We start from the raw sequence: 15,366 nt of genomic DNA, 5'->3' as shown, positions 1-15,366 counted from the left end.
GTTCTTGCAGTTGTATGGTAGCCAGTTTGTCCACTAGTTTCAACAAAAATGGTACATTTGTTATGGGACTTAAGTAGTTACAATTTGTATGTCCTGGCCAGGTTTTTTTAATCAAAGGAGTAACCAAGGCTTGCAAATAATTATGAGAAAAAGTAGCATTTGCAAAACGCAAAAGGAAAGGAGCAAAAACTTCTGAGTGTTCTAGGACAATCTTTGCTGGAATGATACCCACAGAGCATGTAGTAGGATGCATTGCTCTAAGGACCTTCTCTAAATCACTTTTTTGTGATAATTTTAAAAGAAAATTCAGGGGCGATGGCACATCTTTATATAGTTACCGTAGATTTCTTTGAATATCATTTCACCTAATGAGATTTCACCTAATTTAGTTCACCGAAAATGGTAGGGGAAATGGTACATGTGTAATGCGTAAAAGAAAAAGTAAAAAGTAGATTTCGTTATTTGGTGAAATGTATTCAGTGAATCTCCATTAGGTGAAATATTTTCGAAGAAATCACATACATCCCTTTATATATCCCCAGTGGAGTCTATCCCTCACATGTCTTTATCGGCTCACCCACTCTGCGCATGTGTGCTGTGATACCAGGGGCATTGCCGCCCTCCCACGGTGACCCCCCCAGCACCCTCTCTCACCCATCTCCCCTTAGCCTCTCTGTGTGTTTCATGAATCCGTACCCCCACACACAACTCAACACTGTCTCCCAAGTGAGCTCCAAGGCCTGCCACATTCATTCTAATGAAGTGTAACCAGCACGGGGCAGCAGACAGCAGCGCGCCACCATCTCAGACTCAAGATGCAGAGACTCACCGCTTCTGTTGCCCACTGCTCAACAGAGTCAGCGACTCAGGCGAACGGCCATTGAAAGAAAGTGCCCCAGCAGGGATGCCAGGCAATGCTGATAGCTACTGCCACTGCATCTATGGCTCTAAATAATCCCCCCTTTATTTATGAGGAAATTACGAATGCTTATAAAAAGAGGGTCAGACTGGTGCATAACTCTGTCTCAGGCACCAATGAAAAAGCGGGCCACAGTTGCAAATGGCAATTCAGTCGTTTTGTAACAGACTGTTTGAATAGTACCCAAGGGGCAGATTTTTGATCAAATGTGATGCATATTGTGCATTTTAAAGAATATTTATTCAGTAACACTAGTCAAAACTACTAGGCGCATGGTGAAGTAACTTATCAAATTGGCCAATACAGGCCAAAAAAAGTGGTCCACATGGACCCAAAAAACAGGCTGACACTAGCATGTTGTGTTTTTGGTTCGGACATTGCCAGTCCGAGACTGTATAAAAAAACATGTGGGTGATTTCCAAAATGTGTGAGCTAATTCCAAAATGTATACTTACTATGAAACATGCCTTTTTTATATTGAAATAACTGTGCTGTGGATTTCTAACTAGTGATAACAGGACTGCGGAAACAGACTCACCTGTACGAAGAAGAGAGCGAAGACTGTAATTCCGCACCAGCTGTGTATCGAGTACAGGTGAGGGATGCCCTTCTTCGCATGGTTATCGAACACTGCAATGACACCTGCAAGTGAAGAAAGGGGGAGACCAAACACAAAGAGCTGATGCATTACTTGCTTTATCTACTTTTCACTCCATTCCCCCCTTTCTTTGTAATGGCACAGCCCATTTTGCTAATTTACCTTTGTTTGAAAATGCGTTGCTTTGGGAACCTTTGATATTAAAGAAAGCAAAACAATGCATGCAGTACCAGCCCCCAGCCAACTGAATTAAGTAGCTTGCTGCGTCACCCAGTTGGGATCCAGTTCCCCCCATCCTCAATCATCAGAAGATGAAATGTGTGCAGGTCTCTGGAGTTTCACTACCATCTAACTGATGAAATTCAATATCATGTTGTTGTAGCCCTTGTTTTTTCGCTTCCTGGCCCCGGTCGAGCACAGCATTATAAATACTCCGGGCCAGGAACTCACCAACACCACCCCACCCCGCCACACCCCACCATCGCTGAGCTGCCTGCAAATAGAAAAGTAATCAATTCAGGAGATGGGCTACACCCCGAGTTTTGGAAGTGAATAAGGCGCAGCACACCAGAGGGGGAGTCTTGGTGCTCTATCAGGCTTTTATATAAAAACCACACCACTTCTCATCTTTTCCTCCTCATGAAAGGACGCCCCCTTTCAGTTTCCCATTCCACTTGCTGTATGAAAGACAAGGTAGACGATACCATGTAAAATAGCCCCTCAACATATGAACTTTGACCAAGTTCCCAGCTTCACACACCCTGGTCCTCTTACATACATGTCAACCCTTCCATTAGCCCCTCCCAGACATTTTGTACATTTTCCGTTTTCCCCCCAACCACCTGACAGCTGCAGACTGCCATTTCCCAGTCCTCTTGTCAGTTTGTATTAGTCAGTCACATCACATAACATATAGTGCACTGTACCTTCTTGTTGCATTCATTTCACCCCCAGCCCCCCTCTCTGCCGCAGGTGGCTTTCACGGGACACTTATTTGCGCTCCATGGGGCTGCATGAGCCCTCACTTGGGCATTTTGTAAACCATTAACTCTCATTATATGGCTTTGAGAGCCCTTCCTCCCTTTGTGGGCTTTGGCAGCTCTGTGCTTAAATGGGGCTTTGGGAGCCCTTAATTCCTCTGTGGTGGTGCTGATGCTGCAGGGCTTCAGAAACCCATTGTTTAGCTTTCCTCTGTGGCGGTGGTGTTATTTAGTTGGGGCTCTGTCAGCCCTAAATGTTCTTTGGGGCTTATGAGCCCATGCTTGCTGCTGACAACGCAGCAGTTAATATTTCAATTTTCCTCCATGGCGGTGCGTCTTTAAAGCAGGGGAAGTCTCTCTTGGACTCCGCTCACTCCGGAGCCAGAGCGCACAGCCAACGCACTCCATGATGAGCCCTGGCTGCATAGGATGTTGCAGCCGGGGCTCCGGATAAGTCCTGCTTTCTCCGCTCTCGTCGTCTGGTGGAGAGCAGATTGCGTGGAGGCCCCCCGGCGGTGCTGGCAGTCTCGCTGGTGCAACTGTGGTATTCATCTTCCACGCCCACCCCCGCCTGGCCAAAGGGCGGTCATGCTTCAGCAGCATAGCCATGATCTTCACCTGGGCCGGACTTCCCTCAACACCGGGCCACCTGGGCTGGCCGTCGCATGGCCTGTAACCACCAGGCCGCGCTCCGGTTCGGGCCGCCACCACAGGTGGCAACGGACTGAGGCATCATCATCTTCACATGGGCTGCACCGCACACACGGCCTGGGTCTTTCTTTTCTTCTGGCCTTCCTGGGTTGGTCTCTGCCTCCCTGGCCCGCTTGGGGAACCGCCTACACACGTGGCCCCGGGCGTTACTCTTTTTCAGGATGCACCGCACATGCGGCTTGGGGCCCAACTTTCGCCGGGCTGCACCTGGCAGATGCAGCCTAGCTCATTAAAGAATGCCCGGGTGGCTGCTCAAGGCCACAACCCCCAGCGACCGCAGCTCCTCTTTTCTTTCTTTTTTGTGCTCTTTATCTTCCTGCTTTCTCCATCTTCCTCTTCAACCCCCACCTTTCAATTGTCACCTTTCAACGTTTTTTCTACTTCAGACCATGTCTCTGTCTCTGGATAGGGGAGACCTGCGCATTGTTCTGCAGCCTCCTCAAGATTCCATGCGTCCACGATGGTGGGAACATGGTACAGTCGGGTAAGTCCACTATCTAACACAAACACATTTCAACATAAAAGTGTCTTTTAAAACCCCTTTGTGTCTTGTGGTTTCTTTATATATTTTTATTTATGTATCTCTTCTCCTTAACCCCCTTTTTAAAGGCGCCATTTAGGCCGGGGGTTACATTGTCATTATTCTTCCATCTCTCATGGCGGGGGTCTGCACCCATTGGCTCTCCAGACGCTTTGAACTACATCTCCCAACAGCCCTAGCCGGCATAGGCAGTGCTGAGGGATCATAGCTCTAGGCTGAAGACCCCTGTCCTATAGTATATATGCCCCGAGATATTGCGACAGTTGAATTCCTCCGAGGGAGAGAGCTGGGAAACATTCACTGTGGTTTTCCTGCCCTTAGTCTGCCTATTGGACCTATAAACGTACACCATGTCCTAGAAAACAGCAATTAATAACTCATTTATGAAATGGCTTTATAAATAATCAAAGTTCAACTGGGTGTTTATGAGATGCGTTTGTATATAAGATGTACTGAATCAGCACAGCACAGTGAGCGTTACAAAGTGCAGTGTTTCCTTGTATAATGTTCTCCGTGGATATTCTTTGCATATGAGCCTCCTTTGTAGTTGCGGCGATGGAGTGTTTATCAGTAGGGCAAGAATTAAAATAAAGAGCAGCTACCAATGGGGAGCCAGTACATAGCCTGCCGAAAATATAACTTCCATCTAAGATACGAACAATATAGCCCGTGCATTGTAGATGACCCATTATGCTTTAAATGCCTTATAAATGAGCCATAATGCCCGAATATACGCATTCCCAAATACACCGTATTCATGTAACACTGGTAGGTTTGAAAGGCACCAGCTGGAGAAGGGCAATCTTAAGTTGGAAAGAATGTTGCTGCTCAGTGTAGGGGCTGATTGCCTATAATGGGCAGCAGGGTATCGAAACTCCACACATTACGGAGGCGCCAAAAGCCCAGAGAAAAGCAGAGAGGGAGAGCAGCACACAGGAGCTGTCTCCGTGCAGGAATCCTGCACTCTAGCAAATGCCCAATGGGCCATGCTTGGCGTGGGCACCATTAGGAATGTGGAATCAGTCACTCCTAAGAGTTGGGCTCCTTTATTCAACCTTCTCTCATCGTGAAGATTCTGAGCCCTGGGGGAGGGGGGGGAGGAGGAGGAGAGAGAGAAAGAGAGAGAGAGAGAAAGAGAGAGAGAGAGAGAGAGAGAGAGAGAGAGAGACACATGTTTCAACAAAGATTTATTTAAGATTTACCTCTCCCTAGCTCCAAAGGATTATCCTTACCGAAACAAATATCAACTCGGGTGCTCATAGTCAGGGGGTTTATCCAAATAAAAAGTAGCCATCCTCTGTCCAAAAACCTACTCTAACCCTACCACTAATCTACGAAAGGGTTCAGCATCCAAATGAAAATAGTACCAGGAGAATTGCTCCCTTATCCTGGGAAACATGCTTAGTCCTTATTTCTTTTCCAACAATCCTTTGCTTTACTTTCTGATTCAACAAAGATTATGGTCAGGAGAATGAGTCCCTTTCCCATTTTATTTATACCACACTTATAAAGCGCACGGTCGCCCAAAGGCATCATGGTGCTACCCAGCAAACAAATGCAGAAACTAAAACAAATACTTCTTCAGAGAGCTCCTAAAGGCCAGATAATCATCCATTCTCGGCATGACCAGAAGGAGGGAATTCCACAAGGTGGCCCCCACCACTGAAAAGGCACGCCCACCGACCCAAGCAAGTCTGAGGTGGGGAGCCACCACCAAAAAAAAGCTTTGGCAGAGCAGAGAGAGGGACGAGGTACATAAAACTGCAACTTCGCATACAAATAGGCAGCCCCGGTCCCGTGTAAAGCACAGAAAACCATACGAAGAGGAAGCCAGTGCAGCACACTACAATCAAGAGATGATGGCACCAGTGAAGAAACTACCGGAGCCAAGAGCTGAAAGGGGAAAAAAGGCAGACTTTCCGCAATAGCTTCAACATAAACTGCCCAGCCTGGCAGGTAGAGCTGACCAGAACGGCCATACAGAGAGAGAAGGAAGTAATTTTCACCCCTAGATCTTTAACAATTAGCACAGGAATGGGACAAGAGCCCAGTAAAGGGGGGCAAAAGAGGGGGGGGGGAACCAGAAAATAGAATCATCAGAAGGACCCACCACCAGTATCTCCATCTTCTCCCCATTCAGTTTCAGCCAATTACATGACATCCATTCCCTCACGGCCTCCAAGCATGACCTAAGCCCAACAGCCACCCCAGGTACCATCAGATCTAGGCAGACCCCGATCTGGGTGTCATCGGCGTAGGCATAGCAAGTGAAGCCGTAGGAGTAGATGAGCCTCATCAGTGGCTGCACATAGATGTTAAAGAGTGGAGCCTTTCAGGGACCCCACAGGAAAGTGTTGTAGGAGGAGAAAAAAAGGGCAGTAAAGAGAGAGAGATTGAGACCGATCCGATAGAAAAGAGGAGAACCAGGCCAGTACCGCTCCGGACAGCCTGGCCCCTGCAAGACCGCCTGATCGATGGTATCAAAGGAAGCTGACAGATACAGCAGAATAACTGGCCCTGCGTAGCCTTGAGGGCTGTTTTAGGATAGTCTTTTGACCTAGTCCTAAAAAGTCTCTTCACTTCTTCCCAAGGGCTCCTGAAAGTTTGCGTTACAGTTCCAGCAATTATTCCCTGTCTTATGAACCTATGAAGATTACTGTCTAGTATCCACTGGACTCTTAGTTGGATTACCACTGTGACGAGGGAGATTCATCCTGATGCACTCTTGGCTCTTGGATCTTTGGATCTTGCTACTGAGATGAGGGAGACTACTCCAGAGGCTCTCTTGACTCTTGTTTCTCTGAGTATCGCTGCTGTGACATGGGAGAGTACTCTCGAGGCTCTCTTGACTCTTGGCTCACTGGGTATCGCTGCTGTGACAAAGGAGATCACTACCAAGGCTCTCTTGACTCTTCAGCAGCCCCAAGCCCCTACCATGTCTCCCACTACTCCCGTTGCCTGTTACGTTTCAGTACTGTGTCACCGGTTCTGCCTGGGGTGCTGAACTGACACGCGTAGCTTCTGCGCTTCCTTCACTCCATTCCCCTCTCCGTTCTTGCGGCCACACAGCTCCGGTGCAGGACCACACGGTCGATCTGTCTGAGGTCATACCATTGTGGGCTTCTTTCCCACTCTTCCACTGGTCAGGCACTTGGCTTCCTCCACAGTACTCTGCTGACCGTTCTTGGATGACACAGCCACTGGGGATCAGCGTTCTTGCAGCATTGTGTTCCCAGGTTCGAACCTCCGAGCTGGGCTGGCTTCATGCCGGCTGCTATCTCCATTTCCTAGTCCTTTCTTCCTCTTTATTCCCTGTGGCTGTGCCCTCCCCAGCATAAAGTCTAAGTCCTTCTTTACTGCTGTTGAGATAATCTTTATGCGTCCTTGGGGCCAACTCTTCCCAGTACCACGGTAAGGCAATCTGTTATCACTAAGCAGGTTTCTTTGGCTCTTCTTTGTCTCAAGCATATTCATTTGTGGATCAAAAGTGGAAGAGACATTACCATAAGAGACAGTAGTGTTTGCAGGGATTTCTGATAAGGACTTGGTCCTAAGGGAAAAGGGGTTAGGGAGTTGCTTCATGGAAAGAGTCCTTATCCTTATGAGAGGAGTCTCTCCCTGTGCGGTCCCGCTATCTACCACCGATGGGGGTACTATTGGGCAGCAGCGTCACCTCCCTAGCCTCACAGTATGACACTGATGTGAAGGGTATTTCGAGATGTGGTTCCCGAGTTTGCTGTGCCTAAGACCTAAGCTACACTTCGCTGATGAGGCCCAACAGAGCAAAATAACACCCGAGGTTGATTCTGGTCTTGCACAGAGGAGATATGACCTAGCAGCTGGGGTGAACTGCTCCTTTTGTGGAGGAACCAAACCTAATTTACATATTTCTCTTTTCCTTTTGTAATGCTGTTATAGGCTGAAAAACAATGGTTTGGGGGAGTTGCCCTTAGCAAGGACTAAGATTTATTCAAAGCTGTTCACCCTTTTTATGTCATCTTGATGTGACCTTGTGTCAGGATGGGGGCTCCTTTTTGTAACTGCTTATCCATCAGATAATAGTTTTTATAATTAGCTGCTGCTTTTTTTTATCATCTTTATAAACTCAGCATTTAGAGGTTTTTCTAAAGATACTTATTTTCTTCGTAAACATTGAAGAAACTCTTTTAAGGTTATGCTACCGAAGGAACTGCGAGCAAGAAAAATAAATGTTTGGCTGCGTTCACCTGCAAACATGTGCTTTCATGTGTTGTTTATTTTGGCCATGATGCACCCTGTAACTCGCCTGAAGGCGTGGCTGCATAGCATTAGCAAGAAACGAACCTGCACAAATAGCCATCCAGCTACATTCTGTTGACTACTTAGGCGCCACGCTCGAGCCACTCCAGGGCGTTCTTGCCTTTAGTAGATCATTGAACAGGAATAGAAATAAATACATACTTTAAAGCACACAATATAGAGATTAGGTTGTAGGAGGCCACATGGGTGAGAAACAGGAGTGTTTTGGAGCATAAGATAGTGACTGAATGGAAAAGGGATGATTCCTATGTGTGAGGATGTGGTAAAGTTACATGGTTATAGGATTTGCAGTTAAATTAGCACATCCTGTACAGAAGAGTGCAATGAATGTGTGCTGGTTCCACAACCCATTGAGTACATCATTCCCTGGCATGACCTCAAGATTCATGATTTGCAATCAATTGGCCTATGAAGCACATGAGGCTACTGCATTGTGACTGGGATACAATCACCTCAGACACACTTTCTACTAAGCCTTTCATGCCCTAGTATTCGAACCTGTGGTGTTGGTGTCCATACACATGATTCAGTTGCTTGATGTACTATGTAAATGTTGCTCTAAGAGGGGGAGGAATTTGGACATAAATGCAAAGTCACGCTCAATTTCGCTCAAATGCAGATGTTACTACAGCTCCTGTTCAACCTGGGGTTATCAATGACCTGGAGGAAGTCTTCCATGATGGTCACTCGAGGTCTGATTTTCTTAGGTTTCCACTGGAACACTACAATGGCCATGGTTTTTCTAACAGAGGACAGAATAAAGTATCTAATTCGAACCTGTACCCATTTTCTGAATTCCACCAACATAACAGACTGGTGGTTCCACGGGCTTCTGGGTTTGATGGCTTCCTGTGTGTCTTGCTTCAAAAGTGCACAGAAAATATTTCAAAGCCCCAGCGCAAAAAAATGAAGAAACCTTAAGACACTGAAGGACAATTCTGTACACAAGTCCTAAGCTAAACTGCAAAAAATTGCCGTATATAGCCTTTTATTCTCAAGAAACATACATGAATAAACATAATAAATGAATGGATAATTACTGCACATATTGTGACGAATCAACTTCTGGGGCACCAGTGATTCAGGGATGAATATCGGTTTCTAAACCATCTATCAGCCTGACACCTCTAGCACACCAGAAGGGATCCAAACAGATTGGAAACACAAAATCAATTATACACCTCCTTGTCCAATTTTTGGTAACATGGATGGAACGGCAGGCTTATCTGTGCAAGGTTGTGAATTGTTGGTTAGTTACAACACAGCGAAAATATAATTATTGCCCAATTGTATAAACAGATCTGCTTTATTATTATCACAACAGACAGTTCTGGCACACTACAAAATACAACCCACCCTGTAAAGGAAGACAGAGGACAGACAGTTTCAAGAAGGAAAGGGGATGCACTCTGGATACTGACAGGAGGGTAGTCGGTAAGGTAATGAATCACAATGTTCAAGGATACTTGGTCTCTGCACAAAGTGAGCAATGGGTTGTAAAATGTGACGTGGGGCCTTTGGGGAAGGACCAGGGGGACAGAACCACAATGTACCTGGTGCTTGAGATGTTCTTGATACTCGACAGGGTTGAGTTGGTTCCAGGACGCTTTGTAGCAGAATTGTTGTCTCTCTGCAACACTGGTCGAGGCGTCTCGGATAGCTTTAGTGGCGGCAGCGTGACAATAGTCAGTGGTGTAGCTGGTCGCAGTTCGAGGGATCGACTGCCTTGAAAATGTCTTTAAAAGATGGACGCTGGTTGATGCTCGTCATAGGCACTGCTCCTAGCTTCTTCGCTGGGCTTGTGTCGTCTTTTAAGGCGGACAGCCCAAAGCTGAGGAGAGTGTTGCAGGCAACGGCCTTGTTCTTCTTTCAGTTCCAAGACTCTTTGGCACTTCCCACCAAGGGATCCTGCTTCCCTTTCTGAAATCCTTGCCTTCCTTCTCTGGCAGAAGCTGTAAGGCAGACTGTACCTTCAGCCAGGGTCCAAATGAGTCCTTCTTGTTACTCCTTGCAAAGTCTTCAGATGATCTGCTAAAAGAGCAGCTCAGCCCTGTTTTAAAGCCAAATGGGCCCCAGTGATTGGTGCAGGCTAAGCCTACCTTTATTAACCAATCCTGGGTCCCCACCAACAATCTCCTGTTATGCATGAGGTCATAATCAGAGGGATTTGCAACAGGAAAGGTAAAGGGGTGAGAACATGCACTACTAAGTCCCACCCATCTTCCTGTCTGTTGTGGATCATAAGGTCTCTCTGGTTAATTGAGCTCTCTGTGGTCCTGATCGAAGTGCAGGTCTCCCTTGAAGTTTGTGGTGAGAACAGACTTTCTATCTCAATCAAACCACATACTTCTTCCCACTAAACCAGGGTCCTCCTGCAGGGGTAGCCTACTGTAAACAGTTTTCACAGACATGACATTCACTGCCCTTCATACTAAGGGATTGGAGCTGACTTCAGGTTGACAAAGATGCAAATCAAAAAGGTGTTGGGCTTCCTGTTCCCTTTGTCAGCTCTGCGACCAGGCCTCCCGCATGCCTGCTTCAATAACTTTGATCAGTATGCACCGGCACCAGCAGACTGACAATGGGCAGGGTGGATCCACGGAGCCTTTGATATCTAATTATGCTGGCAATGGGAGGCGGAAGGTGTTGCCCTCCTCCTCTTGATGCTTTCATGTACTCCTGGCTGTCACATTCCAACTAAATGCGATAGGGAGGACTGAGCCTGTAGGCTGTGTTTCCCCAGAGTACACAGATCTATGTTTTTGTTGTGCAATAAGCATAGGAAAACGTGTGCAGTTTAGTCCCACACATTTTCCGAGGTTGATCGCCCATCATTCAATTTCTTTAAAAAATAACAAAAAAGCCCAGGCGAGTGCACACCCGCTGTGCAGATGATCTAATTCCTCACACATATAAAGAATGTAAAATGTATAAACATACCTCACAGTTGAAGCAACAGAAAAACAAAGCCTCATCTTTCCAAGCACTCCTTCAGAGTAGACACCCGATACTACACCGATCTCCAGAAGCCCTTTGTGATCTACGATTGATATTTTCACAACCTCCCAGCCTGTGGGGTGGACCTATAACACACCTTTGGAGATTGTTCAGCATGGGGAGGTCTTGGCAAGAGAAGATATGTGTATGCAGGTAGAGTTCCTTGTCTTGTTCTCAGGGAGGCAGGACATGGGCAGTGTTAAAGAAGCATGGGTGCTCTGTCACGGGATATGTCCTTCCCACCATTTTACATTCTCCCTTCATGCTTAGCTCTGAACCTCTACAGCGCCACTAGGAGCAGTGATCTTTGGAATGGCTGCAAAAGGTGAAAAGCCCTTTGACCAGGATGCTAAGAAAAGGATTTTAGCATGAAATTAGAAGCCACACATCTCCTGATAGGATTTAGCTATAAGTGGAGTAGGAGCCCCTAATCTGTTGGTTATTTTTTGTTGGAGCTGTTGCTAGTTCAAAATCCTCTTTCATAGATGTGAAGGAAAATATAAAACTAGTTCTCAAAAGGTCTTTGCATAAGGCTCAGAAATGGGTATCTAATCAGTCTTCATGGTCCAAGGTAAGGCCAGAAAGTTGAGGTACTTGGGTTGCCAAAGAGCGGCACCTAGCCCACAAGTTCCCTACATGAGTCTTTTTTTTTTACATAAGACTTCACAGATGCCAAGTACATCTTCTGAGCACTTATGTTGGATTCGAGTTCTAGTTCGAAGAGGAAAACCTGGCTTGTAGCACTGATAGGCAGCTCAGTCGTCAATGAGACAGAAGGTTAAGCCCAGATGTCTCGAAGTTGGCGAGTGACTTAAAATGCTGGTCTGTTTAACCTTTGACAGAATCACCTCAGAGCCAAGTTGTCTTACTATTTTCGGGCATAAAAGCTTAAAGGCCCCCCTTACAACATCTCCTTATTAAGTCTAGAGTACGATTTCATCATAGTCACTCTGATACGGCTTTACCCCAATGGTTGATTTTTAATAGAAGAGACCATGAAAGCTATGTTTCCCAGAATGCACATGCAATGATTAGGTAAATGACAGCGCCGTTGTTATGACAAACCTCCATGCTGTAGTCCCTTGTCCATCACCGTACCCCTAGATGACTCTGGAAGGGTCAGGCGTGCAACCTGCAGCAAGTTCTTTGCCAACCGAAGCCATCACTCTCTTAGGCACCACTGATAATCCTAACAGGCTGCCTGCAGTATTCTCCGCAACATTCTCCAGCATTCACTCACTTCCCTGTCATGCCGGAGCACGTTGAATGGTGCTCTACTTGAAACGCCCAAGTTACATCTTCAGATCAGTTGTCATCAGGTACATAGTATATTAGGAGATAAGGAAGCTCAGAGGGGAGACCACTTGCACACAGGTTACATTTTTCCAACTGCCTGCGTGGAACCTTCAGTCAACCCCAAATATTCCACTCATCACCACGCATTCAGGTAACAGGGAACACACAGGGAAACCAGTCATAACACATGTCTCTTACCAATGAGCGCAATCACGAAGGCGAAGACGTGCAGGGTACCATGAATAATTTTGGAAGTGTACTTGGTCTCGTTTCTGAAAACCCGATGCACCAGTAGAGCTAGAGAAGAGAGAAGATAGGGGTCAAAAAGTGAAATGCTGTGGCAGAAATACTAACAATTTGCAAATGACAGCACGCTCCCCAATATAGCTTAGGAGGATATGTAGAGAGCGTGCTCTATAAGTAAGTGACACAGCGATCCACCGCTGGAGGGGACTGAAATTTGCCACCACGTCTGAGCGTCAGAGTGCAACAAGTCATATTTCACATAAACTTGTTTTTAATGGGTATCCTGTAATCTTTCAAAAATAACGCAAAACGAAACATCATTTATCCAGAAACCTTTCATCATCGTGGCAAATTATTTGGAAACAAAGAATTGCACCCACAGCTTTTTGAACATCATTGGGATTGAGGATGTATATTGTGGTGCTAGAGAAGTTTTGCAGCTCTGTACCAAGAACCCAATGTTGTTTGGGCATAAAACCTTGTCATGCTGTTATGGAAAGTGCCAATCAGATAGGGTGCAGGCATGACCGTGACCTCTAACCTTACTCCGGTCAACAAACACCACACTCCCTGCCTGTTGCATAAGAGGCATCCTTTCACTCTCACAAGAATATTCTGGGATTGTCAGCTGAGAGAAAGGATGAAGGCCTATTGCACTTTAGTTGAGACACTCCCAGTGAAAATACCCCTTAGTTTTCATATTTTCATCATATTTATGACACGCGCCAGAGAGTGGGCTACATACTCTGAGCACTTTTAAATTCAAAATCATATTTTATTCCATATCTCATCATAGAAAAATATAGGGGAGCCATGGTATCATAAGTATGACACGGACACAAAAGGCACAATTTGCAAAAACTTTTTTTGAAGTTTCTGGAGTTGGAAAAACTCCTACTTTTCCCTAGAACTAAGATGGGAGTATTCTCGACCATCAAACAAACTAAACAGTCCTAGTGGAGTCTGTCGAATCAAACTGGCCTTTGCTAACAAAACCTAATGCCTGCCCTATCTCATGTACAAAAAGTTGTATAAAGAAGAAAATGTATGTAAAGGAAAAATCAGAGTTCAAAAGAATAAATATGGCTGAACCAGCTCTTCTCCCCACATTAGACCACGCAGAGTAAGGCGGTCCTTGTAGGCAGGATGACACACTATGGCTCTGGTTTCCAATATCATAAACAGTTCCAGAACATGAATTGAGGCCCGCCTGGCCTTCCATGTTAAAATCTCTCTTCAGACCTCCAAATAATATTTCAACGAAAGGTTCACGTAGGCCCCCCTCTGTCAGGCTCAGACCTCTACAAAACACAGTTCACATAGGTCCCCCTCTGTCGGGTTCAGACCGTAGAAAAATACATTTCCTCAAAACTTGCTAGGGGGGCTCCCTTCCCCAAGCTTATTATACTTTGGGTGTCCCTCAGCCGGGCTCAGAACGATTTCGGATGTCGAAGACATTCGAATATGCATGACTTTCTTTACAGGCCTCTGCAGGACCACTTTGACTAAAAGTTCAAGGTTCAACTTTCACTCTCCCCTTCTCTAGGAGTTAATTTTGCTTACTTCGTTCTTGCAGTTCATTCGCTGTATCGTTACAAACGATGCACCTTTCACTGAGACCGAGTGGGCTACTTCCTTTTTACCGGACCACTCCATTACTCAGTAATGCTGATTTTGCAGCTGTCCTTACTTCAAAGTTCATTCACAGATCTGCCTTTCTTAATGTCTCAACCATACAGGTTCAGCCTTCACTTGCGATATAATGTTTCCACTTCAAACTTTCTTTAGCACACAGCGGTCTCTCAGGTCACTTGCCAACTCACCAGCTGTGTGCGTTTCTCTCTTGCTTTTCGATTTTCAATTGACGAGTGAAGGTTAGTACCACAGCCTTGGCCCCGCCTCCCCAACTCTGCCGTTCAGCCGGGAGGGTCGCTGGCGTACTTGAAACACAATGCAGCCTTTTGATGCAGGATCTGGCCTTCTCCATGTGTCTTTCACGGCCTGTTGGAGCCACCGACCTCCAATATGGAACTCATTGGGTTTTCAACGCTTAGCTCTCGTCCCTTGGTCCGTCGCTCTGCTCCAGTAGGTTTGCCTTCGCCCCGGAAGTTCTGCTCATACTCGTGTTCCACCTTGCTCAGAGTGTGTCTTAGGTGTTGCCTTTCATCCGTGTGAAGAGAGCTAATTGGTATCAGGTGAATGCACTCAAAAGTCAAGTGCCTGTCTTTGCCTGACCCAATTAATGGGACATGTCCGATACAATGCACAAGAGTTAGTCTTGTTACTCTAAGTCCCCCTCTTCCTCCCAGTGTTTGTGTAAAAAGGGGGGGGAATTGGGACCTCTGAGAATCCTCAAAAATAGGATGGGTTAGATGAACAAAAAAAGGGAGGGAGGGAGGGATTACTGCATCTCACCATCAGCTTCCTCACCCCAACTCCCCGAAGACCCCTCACCCAGGCGATCTTCCCGCACTGCTGCATCCCCAGGGTTTCGATCCAACCAAAGGCGATGGCTGCGCTCTGGCCGCCTGAGAGAGAGAGAGATCCCGGGGGACTAGCAGGTGAGATACCCTCTGGTTGCTCCCAAATTTATACGTTGATAAAATGCAGATTCCCGTGGTCCTCAAGAATGCAAGAATGTGTGGCATGAATGTATGAAATGACATTTTATTTATTAATATTTATGATTTGATTTATTATTAATAAATAGTATGTTGGATTTGTTCTCATTCTGAAGAGGAGACCCTCACGGTTGCAACACACTATCCTTCGATTGTTC

At 46.1% G+C, this 15,366-nt stretch overlaps 1 protein-coding gene across 1 annotated transcript in view; it reads right to left on the bottom strand.

Moving 5' to 3' along the window:
* The window catches only part of CYB561 (cytochrome b561), a 216,908-nt gene that overhangs the window by 33,609 nt on the left and 167,933 nt on the right, over nt 1-15,366 (bottom strand). The window contains exons 3-4 of the mRNA XM_069634131.1: nt 12,540-12,638; nt 1,458-1,561 (exon numbers count right to left, since the gene is read on the bottom strand). Of these exons, the coding sequence (XP_069490232.1) occupies nt 1,458-1,561; nt 12,540-12,638 (203 nt within the window). The remainder of the gene's footprint in view (nt 1-1,457; nt 1,562-12,539; nt 12,639-15,366) is intronic.

The sequence above is a fragment of the Ambystoma mexicanum genome, chromosome 13, assembly GCF_040938575.1.
Source record: "Ambystoma mexicanum isolate Mex_15411 chromosome 13, UKY_AmexF1_1, whole genome shotgun sequence".
In the NCBI taxonomy this organism is placed as follows: domain Eukaryota; kingdom Metazoa; phylum Chordata; class Amphibia; order Caudata; family Ambystomatidae; genus Ambystoma; species Ambystoma mexicanum.
Note: the sequence above shows the minus strand (reverse complement) of the source record. Positions and strands in the feature narration are given on the sequence as shown.